The sequence below is a fragment of the Astyanax mexicanus genome, chromosome 8 (genome assembly GCF_023375975.1).
Source record: "Astyanax mexicanus isolate ESR-SI-001 chromosome 8, AstMex3_surface, whole genome shotgun sequence".
Taxonomy (NCBI): domain Eukaryota; kingdom Metazoa; phylum Chordata; class Actinopteri; order Characiformes; family Acestrorhamphidae; genus Astyanax; species Astyanax mexicanus.
This window is the reverse complement of record NC_064415.1, coordinates 39,980,913-40,007,377: the sequence shown is the minus strand read 5'-3', so window position 1 is coordinate 40,007,377 and position 26,465 is coordinate 39,980,913. Positions and strand designations below refer to the sequence as shown.

The window sequence follows — 26,465 nt, the reverse complement described above, 5'->3', positions numbered from 1 at the left end:
GACTGAATTTGACTGCAATAATCCTAAAATCAAAGAATTCATGGTAAGTGTGTGTCTTACTGTAGTCTAAGCTGTTTAGTTTGAACTTCTGAGGCAGTAATATTGCAGTTATGGTGTTACCCATTGACTACTGCCAATTTTACAACCACCTGACACCTGATCCTGTGACCCTCAGTGCCTCCAGCAAACAGAGCTGATCTCAGTCTCAGCAGCGTTCGCTTTGAACAGCTTCACAGTGTTCCAGGACCAGCGGATTGAGCGGAACACAGTTATGTAGGTTCTTAAAAGGTTTTCTCAGCCAGAGCTCTGGATCAAGCTATAGCCCCTTTTCTAAAAGGCCCACCAGGTGCTTACAGTGTTTACAATCTGTTCTGGTCATATTTTTCTGTTGCCGCCTAGTGGTCACACATTATACCTGCTTCTAAGCCATTCCTAAGTAGCTTCTCACTCTTATGTCTTTTTTACTTTAGATTGTTAGTGTCCTACTGTCTGCTACCAGTTCCAATAAATAGTTGTATTCCTCTGCATATAGAACTGATGTCACCTGTACACAAATCCAGGCTGCATTTTCTTTTCCTTATATCATCCAGTCTCCTGTCAGACTGAAGTTACACTATCCCATAAGATCCCAGACCCTGTTCTGAATATTGATATAAATAAATAGATATAAATTGAATCAGTAAATTACTGTTTCTCTCAGTCAGTCAATTAGTTCAGGTTCCAAACATAAGGATTTATTTCAGTGAACATATCAGAATGAAAGTTTTTTTTTTTGTCACTGATTACAAACAAGACAGTCAGAGATACTGCTACAGTGGTATGACAAAATTTGGGCACCCATGATCATTTTCATGATTTTCCTTTATAAATCATTGTTGTTCAGATCAGCAATTTCAGTTAAATATATCATATAGTAGTTTTAGTTTCATCAGTCCACAGAACCTTATTCCAAATTGAAGCTGGCTTGTCTAAATGTGCTTTAGCTTTAGCGTACCTCAAGCGGCTCTGTTTGTGGCGTGTGCTCAGAAAAGGCTTTTTCTGCACATTACTCTCCCATACAGCCTCTCCTTGTGTAAAGTACACTGAATAGTTGAACGATGCACAGTGACTACATCTGCAGCAAGATGATTATATACATCTTTGGAGCTGGTCTGTGGGTTGACTATGACTGTTCTCACCATCCTTCTCCTCTGCTTATCTGTAATTTTTCTTGTTCTGCCACTTCAGGCCTAAACTAGAACTGTACCTGTGATCTTCAATTTCCTCACTATGATCCTCACAGTGGAAACTGGCAGCTGAAATCTCTGAGATAGCTTTTTAAACCATGATATTAAAAAATCTTACAATTTTGAGGCTCCCATGTTGCCACTCTTCAGATAAGATACAAACTTGCAATTGGTCACCTTATCCCTTTCTAGTAATTAGATTCACCTGTAGGTTAAGGGTCAATGTGCTTACCAAACGAATTTTGTGTTTCAATAATTAGTGCTAAAGGTATTTAAATCAATAAAACGATAAGGGAGCCCAAATTTATGCACCTGCCTAATTTTGTTTAAAGAATTATTGCGCACTTTCTGTAAATCCTATAAACTTCATTTCACTTCTTACATAGTACTGTGTCTATCTGCTATATTAAATATTTAACTAAAAGTGCTGATCTGAACAATTAATGATTTATAAAAGAAAATCATGAAAATGATCAGGGGTGCCTGAGCCTTAAATGACCAAGAAAAGGACCAACATTTACAAATATGGGCTAAGATGTAACAGTATGTAAAAGCTATGGATTACAGTGGGAGGGTCCAAAGCTGTTTATCCCTATACATCACTGTGACTGATAACCACAGCAAAAACAGACGTTTACATCAGGAAACTGCAGCAGTGTGTGTTTCTTAACTTCTGCCTGGCAACCGGTATTTCTTCCTGCTTTCAGGTCTGTGTTGGCCAGGTCAATTTCCTGAAGAGTAAAGTTCAGTTCAGAGGTTGTTTCCATACCTTATCCTTTATCACTTCATCTTTTACTGCTGCTCTGTCACAAGATCAACCACCTCACCTACCCTGAGAAAGAGATAGAGAGAGAGAGAGAGAGAGAGAGAGAGAGAGATAAGACAGAAGGGGTGAGAGTGAAGGAGTGTGTAAAGACCGAGAGTTAAACAGAACTTTTAGAAAGAGGTAGATAGAATAACGGAGGGAGCCAGAAGCAGAGAACACAACACTGAATGTGGAAGAGAGACAGAGAGAAACAAAGAGAGAGAGAGAGAGAGAGAGAGAGAGAGCAATAGTAATAGAAAGATCTAGAGAGAAAAAGAGAAACTGAGAGAAGGGCAGAGAAATACAAAAATACAGGCTGGAAGAAAGAGAGACAGACAGAAAGGTAAGTGTGTAACAGTGTGTTGAAACAGCAAGTTAGAGAGATAACAAGTGAGAAAGTGTGACATCATTTAGAAAGAAGAGGGAGAGGTTTTGGTTCATTCTTCTGAGTTTTGGTACATTTTTTAATATTCATAAATATTCAACTAAAAAAAAATGAAGCAGAAGCAAATTAGAGATTCCAGAAGCAAAAGTCTTAAACAGCAAAATCCACAGAAAATCCCAAAAAAAACACAAAAAAGGAAGGAAGCTAAGACTGGCAATTGCAAAGAATAATCAAGTAACCAAGTATATTTAAAATATATACAGTATATTTGCTATCGTTTTTTCTTTTTTGTATTAGCAACAAAAGTTTTTTCTTTTAATTCTTAAAATTTTCATTGCAGATAAAACATTTTTGCCGAAAACTTTTGGCACAAAAATCCCTCCATGGAAAAGATAGTGAGAGAGAAACAGATAGAGGCAGAGAATTACTGTAGTGTGTAGAGTATGAAAAAAAGAGCGAGATCAAGAGAAATAGAAAAAGAGATAATGAGAGTGGAAGAGAGTGAAATAAGAGACTAAGTTAGTGTGTGAGAAAAAGAAATAGGAATAGAATAACAGACAAAAAATGAGACAAAAAGAAAGTAAGACAAATTAGAGAGCTAGACAGAAAACCAACATTGAAAGAAAGAAAGAAAAACAATGAGAGAAACAGAGAGAGAGTAAAAGAAAGAGAAAAAGATAGATGGAAAGACAAACAGTGAACTAAAAAGACACAGAGACAGTAAGAGAAACAAAGTGTAAGAGAGAACTGGTGATAGACGGAATAAACAAACTTAGAGAAAGAGAGTCGGGGCACACAAAGAAAGACATGAGGAAAAACAGAGACAAAGAGATAGAGAAAGACAAGGAGAGAAACATGAGACAGAAAAACATAATAAAGAAAGAGAGACAGAGAGAATAGGAACACAAAGAAAGACACAGAGGAATAAAGACAGAGAAAAGGGAAAGAGACAGAGAAAGAGAGATGTACAGACAAAAAAGAGACACAGAAAAAGAGACAATGAGAGAAACAAAAAAGAGAAAGATTGAGAGATACAAAAAACAGTAAGAAAGAAAAAGTGATAGAAAGACTAACTTTGAGAGAAAAAAGACACACAGAGACAAAGAGATATGGAAATGGAGAGACAGAATCCAAAAAAGGAAAGAGACAGAAAGAGAGAAACTGTAAGAGAAAAAAGAATAGAGAGAAAGAGAAAAGAGATATACATAGACAAAGGGAGAGAGAGAGAGAGAGAGAGAATACAACAGTAACAAAGATAGACATACAGAGAGACAAACTCTAAGAGACAGTGAGAAAAATAAGTTCAGAGACAAAGAGAGAGAGAAAAGGAGTGAAGGAAAGACAAACTTTGAGAGAAAATGAGACACAGATGTGAGAGAGAGAAATGGAGGCACAGAGAACACCATCAGTAAGAGTAAGAAAGAGAAAAAGAGACATAGAAAGACAAGCTATGAGAGAAACAGAGAGGGAAAAAAGAGAGAAATGGAGAGAGATGAAATTCACACAGTAAAAGAAAGAGAGGGAGACAAAGGTGCACAGAGGCAAAGAGACATGAAGAAAAACAAGTGCAAAGAAAGAGAGTGAGAGAAAGAAAAACGTGATAGAAAACAAACTTTAAGAGAAAAAAGACACAGAGACAAAGGCACACAGGGAACATACTGAGAAAAATAAGTGCAGAGTAAGAGAGAGAGAGAGAAAGAGTGATGGAAAAAAAAACTCTACGAGAAAAAGAGACACACAGATAAGAGAGTGAAATGGATACAGAGAAAATACCATCAGTAAGAGAAAGAAATAGAAAAAGAGACATGGAAAGACAAGCTATGACAGAAATAGAGAGACACACACAGACAGAGAGAGGGGGAAAAGAGAGAGACAAAGGTGCACAGAGACAAAGAGACAGTAATATAAACAAGTGCAGAGAAAGTAAGAGAAACAAACAGTAAGAGAGAGAGAGAGACAGAATAGAGAGAAGTGAGAAAAAGAGTGTGAGAGTGAGATAGACAGAGAAAGAAAGGCAGACAAGGAATGTGACAGAATGGAGAAACTGTGACAGGAGGATAAAAACGAGAAGAGAGAAAAGGAGGGAGGGATAAAGGAATGATAGAATGATATCAGTCTTCATGTTGTCCCGCTGATCCCGGTTCTCACTCTCTGTCGGTTTGTTTGGAAACAATAGGAATCCTCTGAAGGTCACTGGAGGTCAGAATCTCACTCAGTGCTTTTGTCAATCTTTAATCCACACAGCGGCGCAGCGATCAACACTTCCTCAAGACTCTGAGGACTGGCTGAGGTCAGAATAGAGAACAGAGAAAAGCTGAGCACTCTGAGACTCGCTGTTACTCACACTGTCACCCCTCAGACCAGCGGAATGGGTCTACCTGCCTCAGTGTACTGACTCATCATAAAGACTCGTATCAGAAGAGAATCGGGGTTTAGACTGAGTTTGTAGAGAGTAATCAGTAGGTGAGTATCTGTTTAACCTTCACTCTCTCACTTGTTTCAGTTCAGTTGTTTTATTAAGAGAGTTGGAGTGTTTTGAATGTCATTGTTTAGTAGTGAAATGTTAAGTAAAGCTGAAATTTGCAGTTAATGTTGCCAATGTGTTTATTAGTATTTACAAATATGTTAGCAACTTTTTTGTTCCTTAAAATGTGAAAAATAATAGTTATTAATAATTATTTATTGATGTATTAATAAAAGTTATTATAGAGTGTTATCATGCACTTTAGTTTATGTGTGTTTTAGCACTTTTATATTTATATTATCTCTTTTTTTAAGTTGGGCTACTTATTTTTAATATGTTATTAAGTGATTTATTTTATGTTTTGTTTGTATGTATTTATGTGTAGTCATTAGACTTTTTGTGTACAGCACTTTGGTCAGTGTAGGCTGTGTAAAGAGTGCTTTATAAATAAGGTTACTTACTTAATTACTTAATAAGGCTGACATTTAATGTGAATCAAGAATATACAAACTCAAATTAGAAAAAGAACTGCCAAAAATATGATTCTGGAATTTAGTTTGACATCTGTTTTAGTGCAGACAGTATGAACCCAATATATTTCAAATGATTTATTTCATTCTTTATTATACATCCGTTCCTGCATTACAAATATGCTTTACATTCCCAAAAAGGTTGATACAGGGCAATTTAGGGCTTGTAAAAAAAGTATTAAAAGTATTTACATTCATTACTTAGGTAAAAGTATAGATACTAGGGTTTAAAATAGTTTCACTTTTTTGAAGTATCAAGCTTTTTACTCTTTAAATAAAAGTGTACAAGTACTGGTTTCAAAACTACTTAAAGTATAAAAGTAAAAGTAATATACGGGGAAAAAATGACATTAAGGATTGAAGCTTAGGCCGCGCCACAGGAGCCTGTAGTGCACTACCCCCCCTCCCCAAAACACATTATCTAAAAGCCATAAAAACCATAAAAAAAGCATGTTATATATTAAAATGTTAATGTTTATTACTGTGGGATGCACTAGGTTTTGTAGGGCTAGTGTTTCAGCTGCATATATACCTATTAAAAAATAATGCATTTTAATACAAAGCAAATATATTAAAGTTAAACCTAAATTGAGACATTTCGAGAACTCGAGTTCTCTTGAGTCTCTGCCACAGATCATCTTCATACTAGACTACATACATCTGCTATGTTCTTGCTGGAGTGTTTGGGGCGTGACGTTTGCACAATTGGGTGGGTAGATGGCTCTCTTTCCCCTCATCACTCCTAGTGTGATGTCGATCAGCACAAGCCGTCTGTGAGCTGATGTATCAGAATAGAGTTACTGCACTTTTCTTTTCTGTGTGTAAAGGGCAGTGTTCACATGGTGGTGGTGGCTGACTTCACACGTCTCAGAAGAGGCATATGTTGGTCTTCACCCTCCTTGTCAGGTGCGGGTGCAGGGAGGACGCGGAGGCGGACGCAAATGCAAACAAAAAAGGGATTTATTAAAGAAAACAAATACAAAATACACCGGGAATAAACTGAAAACAGGACTGAGGAAACTGGGGAACACATAGAGCACTGACAGATGATAAACATACAAGGATCGACACCGAGGAAATGGAACACGGACCTTAAATAGAGGTGCACACACACAGGAAACAGGAAACACCTGGGACGAAGGGGCGGAGCTACAAATGAACACAGGTGAGTGGAAAAACACTGGGAATGAAACACAGAGGAGCCGGGTCACATGAGAACATACAGACAAGAGAACAGACAGGACATGACAGAAACCTCCCCCTAAACGCGCAGCTCCCGAGGCGCGTAAAAACGAACCCCGGGGGCCGGCGGCGGGGACAGGCCGGGGAAAACAGGAGCCGAGACCGGGGACTGAAACCGAGACAGGACAGAGAACAGAGACTGGACAGGGCTTGAAAACTGAACAGGGGACGGAGACTGAACAGGGAACTGGACAGGGGACAGAGACTGGACAGGGAACGGAGACTGGACAGGAGACAGAACGGGAGACTGGACGGGGAACTGGACAGGAGACGGAGACTGGACGGGGAACTGGACAGGAGACGGAGACTGGATGGGGAACTGGACAGGAGACGGAGACTGGACGGGGAACTGGACCGGGGACGGAGACTGGACAGGAGACGGAGAAAGGACGGGACCGGACACGGGAACAGGGACGAGAACATTGACGGGGACGGACACAAACACAGTGACTGGGACAGGAATAGAAAAACCACAGGGGACAGGAACAGGAACAAACACAGACACGGGGACCATGACAGGGAGAGACAGGGGCACAAAAAACACAGGAGGGTGCCCAGGACCAGCAAAAGTCTGTGGGCACAGTACTGGGGGCAAAGTCAGGAGGCCCCGGGACAGGCCTGGAAACACAGGGCTTGGGACCAACCATTGTTCTGGGAGTTGGCTTGGGGGTGTACAAAGTTCTAGGAGTGTGCACAGGATCAGAGACGGCCGGAGCCGTGGGCACAGGGTCAAAGGCAGCGGGTACCACGTGGGTGGCAGGCACTGCTGGTGCTGGAGCTGAGGCTGTAGCAGCGGGAGCTGCTGGTGCTGGAGCTGAGGCTGTAGCAGCGGGAGCTGCTGGTGCTGGAGCTGGGGCAGCGGGTGCTGCTGGTGCTTGGGCAGGCGCGTGCTGCTGGTGCTTGAGCAGGCGCGGCGGGTGCAGCTTGAGCAGGCGCGGCGGGTGCAGCTTGAGCAGGCGCGGCGATCCTAGGAGCTCGTGACCTGGGAGTAGGCACAGGAGCAGAGGCGGGCAGCCCAGGCACGTGACCCGGGGTGGCAGCGGGCACAGAGTCAGAGGCGGCCGGAGCCGCGGGCACAGAGTCAGAGGCGGCCGGAGCCGCGGGCAGCGCTGATACAGAGGCGGCCGGAGCCGCGGGCAGCGCCGATACAGCTGGCGAAGACGCCGATTCAGCGGGAGCTGAGAGTGTGGCTGCCGCCAAGATCCGGCCTGGAACCGCAGATTCAGCAGTGGGCGAGGCTGTAGAAACCGGACCGGAGCTTGCTTCTGGAGCAGGAGTCGCAGACCTGGAATCCGGCCGGGCTGGAGAGCTGGAAGCAGGGGGGGCTTGAGAGCTGGAAGCAGGTGGGGCTTGAGAGCTGGAAGCAGGTGGGGCGAGAGAGCGCGGTGGAGCTAGCAGGCTAGCTAGCTTAGCCGGAGCTTCAGAGAGCGGCGCTGCCGCCGGCGCTTTCTCGGGGGGCGGCGCGGCCACCGCTGAAGTCTCGGGGAGCGGATGAGCCGCGGGGGTCTCGGAGCGCGGAGCCTCAGCCGCGAGCTTCTCGGAGCGTGGAGCCTCAGCCGCGAGCTTCTCGGAGCGCGGAGCCTCAGCCGCGAGCTTCTCGGAGCGCGGCGTCTCGGCCGCGGGATTCTCGGAGCGCGGATGAGCCACGGGAGTCACAGAGCGTGGCGTCCCATCCGCTGGCTTCACGGAGCGTGGCGTCTCGGTCGCGGGATTAGAGCTCCTCCTCCTCCTCGGAGCTACTGGCCGCACATCCCAGGTAGTCCCACGGGCTGCGCGCCACTTGCCTCCGGTACTCATGGCTACTGCCAAACACGGGATGAGACCCGAGGCTCAACACACCAACCCTTAGCGCCCCCCCAAGAAAATCCTCCCCCGTAAAGGGATCCTCTTCATGCTGGCGGGACCCCTTAGAACGTCTACCCCGAGGCCTGTGGCGTCCTTTAGGCCTCGGGGATTCCAACGCCGGGGTCCCGCATGGTGCATGGCGGATCGCCAACCTGGAGCCGGTCCACTTATTTGCTGCGTCCATATTGAGGTCGATCCTTCTGTCAGGTGCGGGTGCAGGGAGGACGCGGAGGCGGACGCAAATGCAAACAAAAAAGGGATTTGTTAAAGAAAACAAATACAAAATACACCGGGAATAAACTGAAAACAGGACTGAGGAAACTGGGGAACACATAGAGCACTGACAGATGATAAACATACAAGGATCGACACCGAGGAAATGGAACACGGACCTTAAATAGAGGTGCACACACACAGGAAACAGGAAACACCTGGGACGAAGGGGCGGAGCTACAAATGAACACAGGTGAGTGGAAAAACACTGGGAATGAAACACAGAGGAGCCGGGTCACATGAGAACATACAGACAAGAGAACAGACAGGACATGACACTCCTGGTGTTGTGCATCACTTGTGATGGGGGATATACAGCTGAGTAGCAGCTGAATGGGTGGGGCAACTGGCCTAGCTAAATTGGGCAAAAAAGGGGAGAAAATTGTAAATAAATTAAAAGAAAAACTACTTTTCCATGTATGTCAATTTTTTTAACAAAACAATGCAAAAACATGCTGCACACAGGTACAAGTGTTACAGGACAGGCCTTCCTGCAGTTCTGACCTGTCCTAATTAAGAACAGTTTAATTTTTTTTGGAATGTGCTGCAGCCCTTAAATGCAAGAATAGCTAAATATTATCAAAAATAAATAAAGCTGATCCGACAAAACTTGATTAAAAAAAATAACTTGGGTTCCTACTGTTTGCATCAAATAAAAGTTAAAGAAACCTGTGCATTTTCTATACTGTCCCAACTTTTTGATTTTGGGTTATATTTTTTAGGATTACTGTAGTTCAGATCAGTTTAGATTACAGTTGTAAGTGGTGTTTTGAATAACCTGAGATACTGGAAAGTGTGAAAGGTGTATTGTGCTAGTTTGAGTAGGAACTTCTAAGCTAGTACCCTGTAACTTTCTTCAGCTAAATTTCAGTATATTCATTCACCACAAACAGCTGCTGATTTCAATTTGTTTTATGACTTGCTTTATGGCTTTAGCATTGATTTATCTCAACTTTATCCACTTGGCTCCAACAGAAGAGCAGTCAAGACCATTATACTCTACCAGAGACTAAAGTCTATGTACCATTACATAATATTACACATTGCGTAATGTATTGAGTAATACATTCTTTTGGTCCAGATTAGACTGTTTGCGTGGGGGAGCTTTCTTTAACAACATCAACAGACCTTTAAAATGAAAAAAAATTTTTTTTTTTCCTAAATTGCCATTAAAATTCAATTTTAAGATTTTAATGAATGTTGTCACAGTGTGAGGAAAAAGCAGGGGCAATTCTTAGATCAGTGGTGAGTCTTCACTCAAATAAAAAAAATATTATTAATTGCCAGTTAGCCATACACACACACAGACTGAAACCGCCACTCACTCCTCACACACACATAAACACTTAACACAGATACTGAAACTATATCTATCTTTACCAGGAATTTGCTGCTATATACTGTATTCCACTAAGTACTGTATATTCTCTAACTCAGTAACTGCTGTGCTCATATATGACCTATATTGTCATAGCATGTCATTAACCCTCCACTGCTGCTGTATGATGATATGATTTATTAGTGACCTGTTTAATATTAACAGCTATCTAATTAGACAGCAGTTAAAATGCACTGTGCAATTTAATCAGCAGGCTAACTTGACATCGGTACTTTGGCTTACACAATTAGTTTTTGAAAAGCACTTTCATTTCGCTTTTTTTTTTTAAAGAAAGCTTTATTAGTTAATTCACAAAATTTACATACAATTTACACATGAATTCTTTCATATCAAAGCATTATATATACAAGATTATGAATGAACAATTAAAAAGATAGAATGTATTTAAAAAACCATTCACTTAAGACCATTTGATTGTCTGGTGTCACACAGCATCTATAATTCCACAATTTGTGTTTTGCAATGCATAAAATTAACCATACAATTTATTTTTCTGATGCTGAGAGTGGGATATCCAAAAAAAAAAAAAACTGTTTTAGATTTAATTTGACACGTGAGATTTATAGTTTTTAATTTGTTCCAAACTTGCTTAGATCTTTCACATTCAAAAAGGAAGTGTTCAAGAGTTTCACCATTATTACAGTTGGGCATTGGGCATTTAGATGTTTTAACATAACAGCTCCACCTAACTACTGCTCTTACTGGAAGTCTTCTAATTGAGATTAGCCAAGTAATACCTTGCAGTTTTTCCAATAAAATGTTACTTTTAATATAATTAAATATTCCTTGATATGTGTTTACATGTCTATATCTATAATGTATTATTCCAACAAATAAGACATAATTAATTTTAATTTTATTTTTCTTTATCAGTGTCAAAAACACTGTATTTTTCTTGGAAGATAATTTGATAATAGGGTAGATTTTTTTAGCTCTACCTCTTTTATTTTGTTTCCAGTTAGTAATATTTCCCACTCATTCCGGTTGTCTATACAGGCCACTTACTATAATTTTGTGCAATTTTGTTTTCAGTCCTATATCTATTGCACCTAAGCCTCTAAGATGTTTAATTTTAAAAACAAAATATCGTTTTCAAGTGTTGTACCCCAAATAAAATCACAGCAGAGTTTAATCATTTTTACACTACATTTCTGTAGGTGGGAAGTTACATGACCTAAATTATATTTAAGATAGAATATATGTTTTTATAATGAAAAATTTAGCATTATTAATTTACTACCCAGTATATAGCTTTATTACCAAAAGATTCAGAGAAACTAAAATTGTCAATTTTATTGATTCTATTGATTTTCAGGCCCTAGAAACAACTATAATAAAACCTTCTGGAATAGATGATAGTCACAAGCCATCAAACTAATATGAACTTGTATGAATATGAACTAAGTATTAATTTTTGCACCAGGAGTGGCATAAGGTCACCCAAAAGCAGTGTGTAAGACTGGTGGAGGAGAACATGTCAAAATGCATTAAAAAAAAAACTGTGGTTATTCCACCAAATGTAGATCTCTGAAGTCTTCCTGGGTTAAAACATCAGTATTGTTGTTTCTAAATAAATATACTGTACATTTGTTTTGTTTTTTTGCATTATATGAGGTCTGAAAGTACTGCATCTTTTTTGGTTATATTGACCATTTCCCATTTTCTGCAAATATATGCATACATTGCCTGTTACTAAACGCAGGGGAAGAAAGGGAAGAAAAACAGATGGAGGAGCCAGAGCTTAATGTAGGGAGCTTTAATTTTTTAATAATTCTTTGTGCGAAAATAAGTAAAATTTAAATGATGAAATTTATAAAAATCCATCCAGGTTATATAACAGGATTGCAGCTACATCTAGTACCATTGCTTGTGTGTTTGCGTTGTCTAAACCTCTTGTCCAGATAGATAGTAGTTATGTCATATATGTATAACTAACACAAACCTACTGCTATGAAAAATGTTTTTAAATTGTTTTATATATATTTTTTTTACATATTTATAATGTAATAACTTAAACATGAGTATGATGAGTCCAAGTGCTCTTTTAAGAGGAAGTTTATCTCTGTTCTAAGTCACTCTGGTCTAAGTTCTATTCTTTACTGTGCAGCTTCTCGGTTTGTCTAACGCTTTTTAACAGTTTGACACCCATTTTTGTAAGGTAAAAAAACCTTCCTTGGCACAAAGTTTTGTCAGTGTCTGACACATTGGCTAGGGCTTCCTCTTCAGTAGTCAGAATTGAGACAGTTGTCAACATAAAAATTCAGCAGAATAGTGTCTACAGCCTCAGGTTTTAACTGCCCACTGTGATGCTATAGTAACTTTTACAAATGTATTCAGAACCCTTAAACTTTTTCATATTTTAACATTACACCCACAAACTTAAATATATTGTATTGCACTGTTAAAAAAATATTCTTGAGCCCAGAAAACTTTGCATTGACAATGGCATGGTTTTGCATACTTTAAAAAATCTCCTCCACCAGTCTTACACACTGCTTTTGGATAACTTTATGCTCCACCACTCCTGGTGCAAAAGTTCAAGCAGTTCAGCTTGGTTTGATGGCTTGTGATCATCCATCTTCCTCTTGATTATATTCCAGAGATTTTCAATTTGGTAAAATAAAAATATATATATTTTTTTTCCATAGCTGTAAATGAAGTTCATTTGAAACTAAGACTTGTTTAGTTAATATTTGATTAATGTGTTAAAAACTAAATGTATAAATGTGTATAAATGCATATGATGTCCTACAATATGCTATAAAACATGTTTTATGTCAGTAGTAGTCAGGTGTAGGAAAAATTTAAATTCTTACAACAGCTTAAAACAGCTTAATTTTACTTGCTGAAAAAAATACTTTTTTTTCTAAGGATTTTAGCAAAATTACCAAAAAATGTTAGGTGGGTTATACTTAAAAATATAGTGCAACATTTTTGCAACCTTATTATTAAGTAATGTCCGTTAAAAATATTTTAAAAAATTACCAAAAAAAGCTTTGTATGTTATACTTAAATAATTAAATAAGGTGCAGGGGGCGCAGAGTGGGGGCAATGCGCTGCCACTATGATCGGGAGATGGCTGGTTTGAAGCCGGGTCATGCAGCTTGCCATCAGCTGCCAAAGTCCTGAGAGAGAACAGTTGGCCTTGCTCTCTCTGGGTGGGTATATAAAAAAATAATTATCTGGGCTAAAGATTTCTAGGCAAACTGCATGTGGTTTTCTTCAAAACTTAAAAGTTTAAGTTGGCCTCAAACCTTGAAAAATCTAGTGCAGTAAGTTGCCTCAAAATTTTGAGTTTTCTCAACATTGTTTGAATGGTTGGCAGCACAGTGGCGTTGCTGGTGTTTTTACACTTATAGGAAAGCGGGTCCACCACATTAAGGGGAAGTTGGTCTCTGTTTAGGTCTAAGCTCTTCATCTTACTGGCCAGCAGGTCTGGTTTGGGGACTGTGTCTAGCATTTTGTGACTGTTTGTCAGCCATTCTTTGAGCTGAAAACTTTCTTTGGGACGAGGTTTTGTGGAATCTTGACACTATTGCTGTGGCTTCAATGACTTGAGACAGTCGTCAGCAGAAAAATTCTGTAGCACAGTTTCTACAATTCTCTGTCCACTGTGTTTTTCAGAACATTTCCTCAGCACAAGAATGTGCTGAGCACAAGGCATGTGGCACCAAGCAAGCGTTAAGTCATTTGTAGTCTTTCAACTCCCCTTCATGCTTCTCAGGCAGCAGCAGCCTGTCACTCACACAGACACAGAGACAGCGCTGTGTATCTACTTCTTGTGTTAAGAATCAAAACACTGCAACATGACGTGTATGATTTCACAGCAGACTATTGCACAATAGCACATCTCGATGACGATGCTTAAACAATCTATCGTGTAGCCCTAACATCAACCCCCTGAAATACCACAGCAGCCACCAAGCACCACTACAGCACTCATCAAACAAACATTTAGAAACACCGTAGCAACGCAACCACCTAGCTATGCCATAGCAACCCCATAATACAAAAATATTTAAAATTATAAGCCACTCAGCAACACCATAACAAGCACCTTGCAACAGCTTATCAACTTAAAACAACTACTTAGCCACCACCTAGGAAACATAGGATATCACCTGCCTAGCAACACTGCAGAAGCAGCCTAGAAACCACTTCATCAAATGACCCAGACTATGCTTGCATAACACTATAGAAACCACTCGGCAACAGCATGGCAACCAACTATTAACATTTTAATTAATAAAAGACATTTAGCAACACCATAGGAACCACCGTGCAACCACTAAACTCAAAACTCAAAAACCTCACTTTATCAGTGTTTCTAGTAAAGTGGCTGGTAAAGTTCTAACATTTTCATGAGTTGCAGGAAGATAGTTTAGCAATTGTAATGTTTATTTTTTGTCAAATGCATGCAACAAATGACCTCCCACAGACTTGCACTGGGCAAAGAATACTAAGTATCAAGGTAATCAGTAAAAAACAAATTTATGCTAAGGAGCATAATTAAATACATTAACATACTAATTCATAATTCATACATCAACCCAAGGACGTGATATGACTGTGAAATCTTTTTTATTCTTTTAGTTGTACCCAAATATTTTAAACAAAAAAGGATAGATAATCTTTCCGTTGTAAGATTTGTATTTGAGTTGGGACAGTATTACAAATAAAATGCACATAAAATGCAGTATATTTTAGAATTACTTTAACTTTTAATCAATTGCAGACTGTATGAACCACAAGAAAGTATTTAAGTTTTGTCTTCTCAGTTCCTATCATTTGTTAAAAGGCATTAATTCCTGCATTAACAGAAGGGAACTCAAATGGCTAACAACAGACTGGGCAGTCCTTTTTGTCTTGGGTATTTCAAACCAGATCTAAAATACTAATTAGTCCTAGAATCCCCCAGTTTGTGCAGTGTTCACCCCAGCAATCCTCCTAGTGGTCAGCCCAGGAAATAAAGGTCTTTCCAGTAACTTGGAAGCATCAGTAGGACGTCTAAACAGGTTGCAGAGAGGTTCCTCGGCCAGCCTGGACTCTATGGGGGTGGTACTGTCACGTCTAATACAGACGGTATAGTCCAAAACATGGATTTTACTGTTTCTGTCAATGGACCATCTTCCCCTCAGGACTACAAACGCCAGCATACATCTGTCCCTATCACGTGTCAGCTCACTTTCTCACACTAGTTATGGTTTTCAGGCATTCAGCCAATACCACTTCTGGACATGGCTTATGTTACAAAAAGTAAAGTTTTAAGTGGTATTTGTTTGTTGCTCTGTATTGTAGAGCTTGTTAACAAAGGTTTGCTAAAGTAATCTCTTGACCACATAGTTCTATCAGCTATTGTTTAACGATGATTCTTGATGCAGTGCAGTGTGAGGGATCAGAGATCACGGGTGTTTGGTTTAGGCTTGCACTGTTGCCCTTTGCATAATTAGGCATTTCTTGATTCAGTAGATCGTTTAATTATAATATGCCCTGCAGAGGGAGAAATATGCAAATCCCTTAAAATTGGGGGGGGGGGGGGCATTGTTTTAAAAAATTCTATCATTTTCTCATGCATTTGTAGACAAACACATCCTATGCCCAATTTTGCACATGACTTGTTTGAAATTATCATTGTTTTTACCTCATTACAAAATTTTCTCAGTTCCAACTTTTTAAAATGCATGAATGGATGTTTATTAACAGATAAAAGTCGATCAGAGAAAAAAAAACATCGCTTTAAACAGTTTGTACTGTCTGCAATCAAATAACACTCAAAGTAAATGTGAGAAACACTGTAAATGTTTTTTTTATTGTGTTATTTTCATGCTGTCCCAATCTCTTCTGATTTGGGTTTGTAGAAGCAAAAAAACTCAAAGGCATACAGTATATGGAGACATTTTGTCTGCAATAGATGTATAACCATTGTAAATGTGTGGAAGGTCATTTTTGAGTTGTATCTTACTCTCACCAGATGTTTCATTTCTGTTCTTTTTTTTCACAGCCATGGAAGAATTTTCCAGTAATGCCACAAACCAGACCTCTCCCATCTTCCCAGTCAGTTACAGGGTGGGCCTCGTGGTCCTCTACACGCCTGTCTTACTTGGCGGCAGTGTGGGGATTGTCCTCATGAGCACCAGCCTGAAGTCCAGCAAGTCTGTCACCACAGTCTCTGTGATCAACCTGCTGGTGGTTCACCTGCTCTTTCTCCTGACCGTGCCTTTCCGCATCTACTACTTCATCTCCGACCAGTGGGCCCTGGGCCTCGACTTCTGCAAGCTGGTCAGCAGCATGATCCACGCCCACGTGTACCTCAGCTTCATCTTTTACATCGTCATCCTGGTGACGCGTTTCCTGAATTACTTCCAGTGGAGAGGCCGACTGAAGTTCACCCGAGTTTTACATGCGTTCGTAGCCAGCCTGACAGTGTGGGTCATTATCCTGGGCACTCTCCTGCCTGCCACAATAATCAACTACGGATCTGAAGCCACTACCGGAGAGAAAAGAGATAATGTTTGCTTCCACTTTGGATCAGCTCTATCCCGCACTCCAATTGAAGTACTGAACTACATCATATGCGTGGTGGTGCTCCTAGTCTGTACTGTTCTGGCCAGCATCCAGCTCTGGATCCTGAGGCAGGTTTACAGGAAATATGGCCGGGTCTCTCTTAATCATCAGGAGTTTTGGGCTCAGCTTAAAAGCCTGTGCTTCGTGTTGATCATGTTCTTCTGCTTTGTGCCTTACCATGGCTTTAGGATCTACTACGTGAGCAGTTACTGGGATGGGCTTCAGAAGGTGAACGAGGTTTTCCTGGCTTTCACTGCCTTCACCTGCTTCGACATGCTCATGTTTGCGGGCAGGGCAGTGTGGCGAAACTCTGGCACGCAGTGCTGCAATTTATGTAGTAAAAGATGACCCTAGTTCCAATGGATGTGTACTCTGAACTGTACTGAGTGGACATCTGCAATAAGGATGTATTTTTTTCTGGTTTACTGGGAAATATTAACTTCCTTCATTTAATACACAGGTATATTTTTTCCTTAAGCCAACACCACCCAGGAATCTCTAAAATCCCCAACATCAGTTCCTCATTCTTATAACTTTTAGTTGATTTCATTGTAAAAGATGTAGAAGAATTGAAGAATTGTTGATTAACAGGGTCTATATTAATATGACATGCCTTTTCAGCTTTTCACAGCATAATTGTCCAAATATCATACATGCTGTATTGGAACAGTGAGGCTAATCTCTTTATTTCTGCTGTAGACTAAAAATCATTTGAGTTTGACATTAAAAAAGATGAATAAAAAAAAAAAAAAACAGTTCAGCTTTTATTTCCATTTATCTGAGACACAGTTCAGATTCAACACCTTTTGTCTGAACCCACCCATTTGTCTTATGAGCAAAAGTATAAGAACAGATCAATTAACAGTGAATTAAAGTGAATAAGACTAAAGATTTTAATATGTTCTTCTTCTATGATGCTTTTAAAGGCAGTGTTTTTGGGTAATTTTCTTGCTGCATGATGAAGGATCTCCCAATCAGTTTGGTTTCATCTTTCTTTAAATTCACTGAAATTCACAAATCAATACACTACCTCCACTGTGTTTCACAGATGAGCTGGTATGCTTGGAATCATGAGCAGATCCTTTTTTCTCTCCAAAAAATAATCTTATGGTAAAGCCTCTGTATTTTTGTTCATGAAGTTTTCTATGAACAGCAGATTGTGATTCCTTCACTCCTGCCCTCTGGAGGATGTAGCTTATGTCACTAACAGTTATTTAAAGGTCTTTCTGTACAGCACTTACAAAGTTTCTGTCATCAACTGCATGTGTTTTTCTTTGGTCTACCTGTTCATCACCCTTTATTTAGTACACCAGTGATGACTTTCTTCTTCAGGACATTCCAAACTGGTGTTCTGGCTATGAACAATATTTGTGCAATGGTTCACAGTTTCACAGTTGCTTGTTTTTCACCCATAAACAGCTCTCTGGTTTTCATGTTGGTTACTCGTCTAACTATAAACGTTCAGCGCTGTTTATTGTTTGGATAATCAGTGTATCAGGACACACCTGGGCAATAAAATACACCTGACCCTCACATGTTCCAATACTTTTTCTCATTAAAAAAAATGTGGGTTCAGACAGGATGTGCTATCTTCTAAATTGTGTATTAGATCCAGATGTAAATACCTTGAAATAAAAACTGAAATGTTGATCTTTTGTGTACAAATATTGTAATGTCAAACTCAAATGTTTTCAGTTTACAGCAGAAATAAAAGGGAGTGACCTCACTGTTCCAATACTTTTATGGGGCACTGTATCTCATACATGTAATCCATGTTATTTACTTTGAATGACCGTAAGATTGCAAGTATAAAGGAATGGTAACCTTCATTCTTAAAAAGAAAAAAATTTGCATGTTTTTTTTGGCATGGCTATTTGCCATTTAAATGGTTAAATAACAAATATTTCCTTTTACAAATTATATTTTCTTACAGTGTAAAGATTAAAATTTAAAAAATGTGCAATTATCTGACTGCTTGCAGAAACATTTATATGAAGTTCAGTACAGATGAACTGAGATAATGACAATGCTTGCTTTCAGCACACCTCAATACTGCTGAACCAATCACAGCTGCTGCACGGAGCTATGATAGTATTTTTTTGTATATGTTTTACTTTTTTAATTTAAAAGAGTTGTTTATTATAATGCTGTGGCTTTGATGAAAACTTTTAAATATAGAAATATATCAATAACGCCCCCCTGATGCCCGAAAGTCAGATAAAATCTCCCGGAATCTAGAACGAGAGCCCCAGAGTGAACATAAACATGCATGCATGCGACACACATTTTTTTTATCCAATTGCATTAGAGAAAGAAAGGGAGAAGGATGGGAAAGCCCTCCCCTCATGTGCATATTCATAAAGAACATGCAAAACAGAGAGGGTTCTGATTGACCTGTTCTCTAAAAAAAGAGTCTGTGAGTCAGCCAATCAGTATTTTTAGTGTGGGCAGGCACTGTTTTGTTTTTCCCCTCCTGGATGGGATGCTTTCAGGAGCATCATGGCTCCCATCAAAACTCATTTCGCCTCTGACTACTCTAAAGTATATCCATGTCTGGCAAAAGTAACCAATGATAAAAGTCTTATTTTAGTGTTATTTTAGCATTGCCCATGGGGGACTAAATGATTGCAAAAGGAGAGTTGAGGTGAGATAATGTGAATATATATAGTCACTGACATAGCAGTGCTGTTGAAGTTTTTTAACAAATTTATGTCACTACTGGATTTAGAATAGTCCATCGAAAACTGCTGTATCTGATCCACTTGTATCAGCAGAACACATACTAGCACCTCCTACACACATCACCACTATGCCAGTGTCACTGTAGTGCTGAGAAAGACCACTACCGAATGTTTCCTGCTTTATGGTGGTTCCATTGGGGCCTGACCATCAAAGAACAGGTTGAAAGGAGGAAAACAACATTGTGCTTAATCAGTATTTTTGTCTGAAGTAAAATATATTATAAAAAAATGTTTGATAGCCCCACAAAAAATAAATTTCTATACTTGTAAAGCATTGTGTTATATATTTTATTTATTATTATTATATTTAATATATATATCATAACAAGAAGTGTTGGTATATATTCTATAGTCATGTAAGTGAATTTTGTAACATGTATTATTTCCACATAATGTATTACACAATTCAATAAATCAATGAATGTCCACAGTGATATGACTAAAATTATTGAAATACTTCCTGGGTAGGATACTTTTGTGTATCCTCCACTGGATGCTGCTTCAGAAGGTGATTAAATCCACTTTTATCATTTCCATCTGTATTTGGACAGGCGGAAAGATGGTGTCACAATAACATTTCCGGGTCACTGAGGAGAGGAGGAGGAGGATTGGTGGGGAAAAGCAGTAAATTTAGGGGTTTACTGCATTTTGTCAATTAATAATTAGCTGAATAAAGCTTAAGCTGTCCACTCTATTGTGGAAAAATATCACAGTAATTACTTTTAGTCAGCAAATGGCACATTTTAGATGTTAGTTCTACATTTGGGGAAGTAGGATTGTTTTTAACTTGAAAAAACGCCCAAAAAATATTTTTTTATTCAATCAAACGAGTGCTGAATGTTAATCTACACAGATTCCTCTCCTGAAAACTGTTTATTTGGTTGAGTAAAGTGCTTCCATTTATTTTACAGTAAGCTTAGATTTCCAAAAAGGGAGAGTTTTCAATTAAGTTTTTTCAGCAATAAGGCTGGGTGCAGCAGCATTAGCATTAGCCGCTAACCACAGTGCTTGTGGGCCGTAAATGCCGCCTGGTAGTGCTAGACTGAGGAATCATAAGTTTTCCGGTAACCCAGGCCACTATCAGCTAGCGTGGCTTGTTTTAACACGGAAACACACAGAATACTCGTCCCTGAATGGCAAAAGAGCTAGCGCTGCAGTTAGCAGCTAATGCTAATGCCGCTGCACCCAGCCCTAGTGCTGGAGAAACTTCACTGAAAACTCCCCTTTACAATGCTGTACTTTAGCAGAGTGGCTATACTGTTCTTACATAAATTGCATCAGATTATAAGGCACACTGTCAATTTTTGGGGCATTAAAGTATTTTAAGTGCTCCCTATAGTCCTTAAGTCACTAAACCTCCTGATTTTAGCTGACTCCACCCTCAGCTCAAATTCGAAAAATGCTAAAAAGAAAAAAAAAAAGAAAAAAAGGGAGTAGTTTGGGAGGAGAACTGGGTGATGTATGGGTTTAGGAGCAGGGCAGGAGGATGAGCTGATTGGGCAAAGCTGCAGTGGGTTATAGCTGATAGAAGTGAGATGCAGACATTTGGACATCACCTGAGGGGCTGTATTATTGATTTACTGATTTGCATATTGTAATTTTTCGCCCACCGAAGTATGCTGTCTGTGTCTGGTTGTGTGGTGTTGTCACGGTTACCTAGTGACAGACAAAACACATGGTGAGCTGTCTGCCATCAGAGAGCATGTATCAGGAGGGCAACACTGCACACAGGTAAGAACACAGAAGACCGCAAGCATCAGTCTCACAGTTCCTTATACCCCCATCATCTCCTGAGACTGAGACGCTACGAGACATTATGCTGGATTTCATATCTGGCTGTGCTTTTGTCAGAGTTGTCAGTACATAGACATGGCTTATTTTACTATACTATTGTGTTTTGATTGATTGTTAAGGATGTTGAGTTTTTTAAGTCGAATAAAAGATATATTTTTTTATTTAGTGCAGTGGTATAATCCAATAAAAATACATTATATAGCCATGTAAAGAACAAAAAAAACACTATGTGTTGACAATTACTACATAAATACATAAACGAGTAAATAAATAAATACATTCGTTAAGAGAGAATGTTCATTCTTTAATATAGAAAAAAAATACATTTTGTTATAAAAATGGTTTCATTTAATTGACATTGTCATCCTACTTCTCCCCTCTACTTAAAGGTCTCTCGCCTCGCTGAGAGTCTGATGTTAAGCGAAGTTTAAGGGTTAACTTTATCTAGCACTGCTGTATCTTTATAACTAAATCTGTATCTTTGAAAATATTTTGTCCTTTAAGTTTTAGAGCTGCCAAATTGACTGGGGGAAAGGCAGATGGGCGTTCTCTGCTGCAGTGCTGTTAGCCAATTAGAGGCAAATAAATAAGGACTGTGGTCTCCCTCCCCATCAAGGAATAGCACCTTGACCCCCCATCAAACAAATAGTGCAGCGATTTTCCTCATCAACAAATAGCACGATCATTCCTCCTGTCAACAAATAGCGCCACAATGTACCCATGTCAACATATAGCTGCAGTGCTGTTAGCCAATCAGATGCGATATGATTGCATGTATGAATATTAATGAGCAAGAGCCCAAATCCTGTCTTTCTTCAGAGACCAATAATCCAGTACAATAAAGCAGGGCTTAATAGAAACTCCTGAATGGCTCACATGGCATTCATTCATATTAGAGACCAGAACTAGACTGTTTAACATGAATGAAACAATGATGGAATGACCCTTATAACAAAAAAAAAATAAAATACCACTGCTGCGTGTGCCCCTTCTGGTCATGGCCCAGAGAACCCATGGTGGGCATCCCGTATTTTTATTTCTAAAAAAAGTGGCAACGCTTTTTAAGGTTCAGCCTGGTTTTGCTACTTGAGGCAGATCTAAAGCTTGTTTGATGTTCAAGTAACCTATACCTTATATTTCTTTACTATAATGCAGTTTTACTGAAAATCACACAGGAAATACTTTAATTCAAAGCCTTACATTCAGTATTAGTACTAAAATAATAACATTGGCAGGATTGTTAAGTCTTTTAGTCTATTATTTAAGGTCTGATAGCTTTTATCAATATAATCCATTGTCAATGCCATCACCATAAAGTCTATTATCCGTTTTTATTATATATATATACATTTTGGATTTGATATGCTAATCTACATATTTTGTATTATTTTTATCCTAGAAACATTCATTTTCTGAATATTAATCTAGTGCTATACATTCAATTCAGTTTGATTTTGTAAAATTAAACTCCAATCACTTCTAAACACAGTTTCAGTCAATGAACACAATACCTGAGAGACATCAAACAGCACTAGAAAAAAAAAAAAATCTTTCGGCTGGCTGCACTTCTGCCCAGAATGCAGATGCAGCCTCTTGTAGGCTTAGCCAAAAGTAGCAGCTCCCTCTTGTGAAGCTTTGTGAAAGCAGCATGTGTGTGTGTGTGTGTGTGTGTGTGTGTGTGTGTGTGTGTGTGTGTGTGTGGAGAGAGAGGATAAGGTATAATGAATATGCATCCTGGCAAGACCACAATGGATTGTTTGTTTAACAAACAGATTAGGCTGGATTTAAAAAAAAAAAGAAAAGAAAAAATATATCCTCCCTTTTTAATTAAATAGGAGTAATTCCATTCAAATCATCTGACACCACTTGACAAATTCCCAAGGCCAAATTCAATAACAAAAGATTATATTTTGCTATTGATGGATTTAGGCAATTTTGGAGCATTTATCTACTGTTGTATTATACTGTATTAATAAATATACACTCACTGAGCACTTCATTAGAAGTGCCTACTTTTGCTTTGAGCAAACAGCTTCAATTACTTATAGAATGGATTCCACAAGATGTTGTATAACATACCTTTAAGATTTTGGTCAATTCTGATATGATGATTTTTTTTTCAGAAGCATTGTCATGCTTACATTTTCTATTCTACCACAGGTGATCTACTGGATTTGTACTTTGAGGGGAGGCCACTGAATTCATTGTTTCAGTTCATGTTCCAGCAACCATATTGTGATGACATATACATGGCTGGGGTCCTACCTATCCCACCAGAATCTCCCCTCTAAACAATTAGTGCCACAATCTCCCTCACATTATCAAATAGCACCACGATCAACCCCATGTCAACAAATAGCACCACAACCTCCACCCAACAACAAACACCACAATCAGCCCCCATGTCAACAAATAGCTCCACAACCTCCACCCAACAACAAATAGCACCACAATTCACCCCCATGTCAACAAATAGTTTTACAGTCTCCCCCCAAAAACAAATAACACCACAATCAATCCCCACCTCAACAAACAACGCTACAGTCTCCCCCAACAACAAATAGTGCCACAATCTCCTTATGTCAACAAATAGTACCGCGGTCTCCCTCATCTATTAACAAATAGCGCTGAGACCTCCCTCATCAATAGCACCATGATCACCACCATGATCATCCCCTGTCAACAGTTATAGCCACAGTCTTCTGCACCTCAACAAATAGCACTACGATTAACCCCCATGCAAATAAATAGCACCACGATTAACTCCCATGTCAACAAATAGTGCTACAACCTCTACCCAACAACAAATAGCATCACGATCAACTCCCATGTCAACAAATAGTGCCACAAACTCCCACACGTCAACAAAAAGCACCACGGTCATCCCCCCTGTCAACAAATAGTACCACAATCTCCTCCTAACAACAAGTAGTGCCACAATCTACCCATGTCAACAAATAGCACTGCGGTCTTGCTCCTCCATCAACAAGTAGTGTTGAGATGCCCCATCAACAAATAGCGCCTTGACCTCTCCCTGTTAAACAAATTGCACATGAATTTCCCCTAATCAACATAGTGCCGCAATCTCCACGTCAAATATCACCACAATTGCCCCGTCAACAAATAGCAACATGATGGCCCCCTTCCCCCATCAACAATTATCGCCACTATCTCCCCCACATCAACAATTAGTGCCACAATCTTTCCCCATCAACACATAGCATCAGAATCTCCCCACATCAACAAATGGTGCTGTCATCTCGCCTGTAAACAAATAGCGCCGTGATCTCCCCCTGTCGACAAATAGGTCTGTGATCCTCCTGTCAATAAATAGCTTCACATTTTCCCTGTCAACAAATAGCAGTGCAATCCCACCCCCATCGTATCAACCCCCAACACCCCCAACCTCCCGTCAATAAATAGTGCTGCGATCTTTCCCGTCACCAGCCGTGATTTCCATCTTCCCCTTTACCCTAAACCACCCATCAACAAAATACCAGAAATGTGTTTTTGCATGGTGAGATGCCTGGCTTTGTTACACAATGCATTTCCAGGCCAGAAGTAACTGTACAACACAGCTCAACATCAAGGGTCGATGTCCAGCACAGTTTAGCTCTAACAGACCTACTAAACTTCTCAATTAACAGGTTAGTTCTGATTCTGACTTCTGATTGGGTTAATACATGTCTTGTTACTCTGATTCAGATGTCCCCCATCATTACAATCTATCATAGTGTCAGATGGGTCTCATCTAAGCCCCTTGCACAGTGCTTAGCCGAAATGCTGCGCATGTTTACGCCCTCCTGAGTGGAAAAAAAAAACATTCTGGCCTCCAGTTGGGCTATTCATACAGACCCCACAGGAACATGATATCTTACAGCCTCAGCTTTCTGTTCTTATGCTACTATAAGTTAAACCAGATGTGATCTTCAGTTTTTTCTTCTCACCTTTATTGTACAGAGCAGTCATATGAGTTACTGTAGTCTTTCTGACAGCTTGAACTAGTGTGCAGAACTATCATTTACTTTTTTTTCCCTAATACACCATTTATTTTATGTCAGTTTAAGACATAGGTGGGCTGAAAATCCTAAGAGATCAGCAGTTCTAAAATACTAAAAAAAACTAGCTCTTATGACATTAACATTCATGCTACTCTTAAAACAACTGAGATCATATCTTTCCTCATACTTGAAGCTGCTATCTCATATATGCACTGCACTGCTTCCACAGAGTTGACTGATTAGATAATTGCATGAATGTGTAGGTGTACATGCAGTTTTAAAAGTGCACTGTGTATATGCCATTGAAAATGACATTGGTAAACATCAATTCCACAACTTATGTTGACACAGACTTTAATTGTGTGTACATTACAGTGTGCACTGTATAGCAAGCATTCATTGTTGGCCCATTATTGTGTGATCTGAAATTAAATCTTCTGGTATAATATGAACTCTCTTTCACCTAACAGAAATAGGCAGAACATTTTCTATAATGTACTTTTCAGTCTCAGTAAAACCACTGGCTTCTCAGGGTGATTTCATCTTCAGTAAAGGTTTGAGAAGTCTTACTTTCATATAGAATTATCGACCAAAAAAGTGTAGGACAAAAGAAGTGCTGTGAAATACAAAATGCTGAATGGAATGTAATGTTTGTAAATTTAATGATGATACAATACTACCCTTTTTGGGACACTTCCAGCCCAGATACAAGATAAGATACAGCTTTCCCTGGAGGAATACAGGTTCCATTAGACATTCTGCACCACATTTGCCCACAAATGTTGCAGCTGAACATGTAGATCCTGCACACTTATAGGTGTCCAAGCTGGTCCTATGGGAAACACTTGCTGTGTTTAGGTGAGCATCCTGGCCCTGTTCCTGTCTTTTCTCATGTCTCTGTGTGTTTTCCCCCACGTGACCCGTGCTCCTCTGTGTCTCTTCCCCAGTACTTTTCCACCTGTGTCAATTTGTGGCTCCGCCCCCTAGCCCCAGGAGTTTCCACTTCCCAAGTTTGTATATATAGTCCTCCTCTGTCACTTTGTCCTCGTCGATCTTTTCAATAACCCCTGTTGTTTGTCTTTCCACATGTCTCAGAGTTTGTTGCCTTAGTCATTAGTTCCTTGTTCATCTTCTTGTTTATCCTAGTTTATTTCCTTGTTTGTATCTTGTTTATTTATTTGTTTTCCTTGCCCTGT

At 39.5% G+C, this 26,465-nt stretch overlaps 1 protein-coding gene across 3 annotated transcripts; it reads left to right on the top strand.

The window, feature by feature from the left end:
- The first annotated feature begins 2,112 nt into the window (after positions 1-2,112).
- Positions 2,113-19,745, top strand: LOC103035496 (probable G-protein coupled receptor 141). 3 transcript variants are annotated; one of them, XM_022678043.2, is made up of 3 exons: positions 2,113-2,374; positions 4,661-4,879; positions 16,171-19,745. In XM_022678043.2, exon 3 carries the CDS (start codon positions 16,173-16,175, stop codon positions 17,079-17,081), a length of 909 nt encoding a protein of 302 aa, XP_022533764.2. In that variant the 5' UTR covers positions 2,113-2,374; positions 4,661-4,879; positions 16,171-16,172; the 3' UTR covers positions 17,082-19,745. The 3 variants fall into 3 exon arrangements, with proteins under 3 accessions (XP_022533764.2, XP_049338937.1, XP_049338936.1); XM_049482980.1 differs by lacking the exons at positions 2,113-2,374; positions 4,661-4,879 and adding an exon at positions 6,211-6,575; XM_049482979.1 differs by lacking the exons at positions 2,113-2,374; positions 4,661-4,879 and adding an exon at positions 8,495-8,963.
- Positions 19,746-26,465: the final 6,720 nt, after the last annotated feature.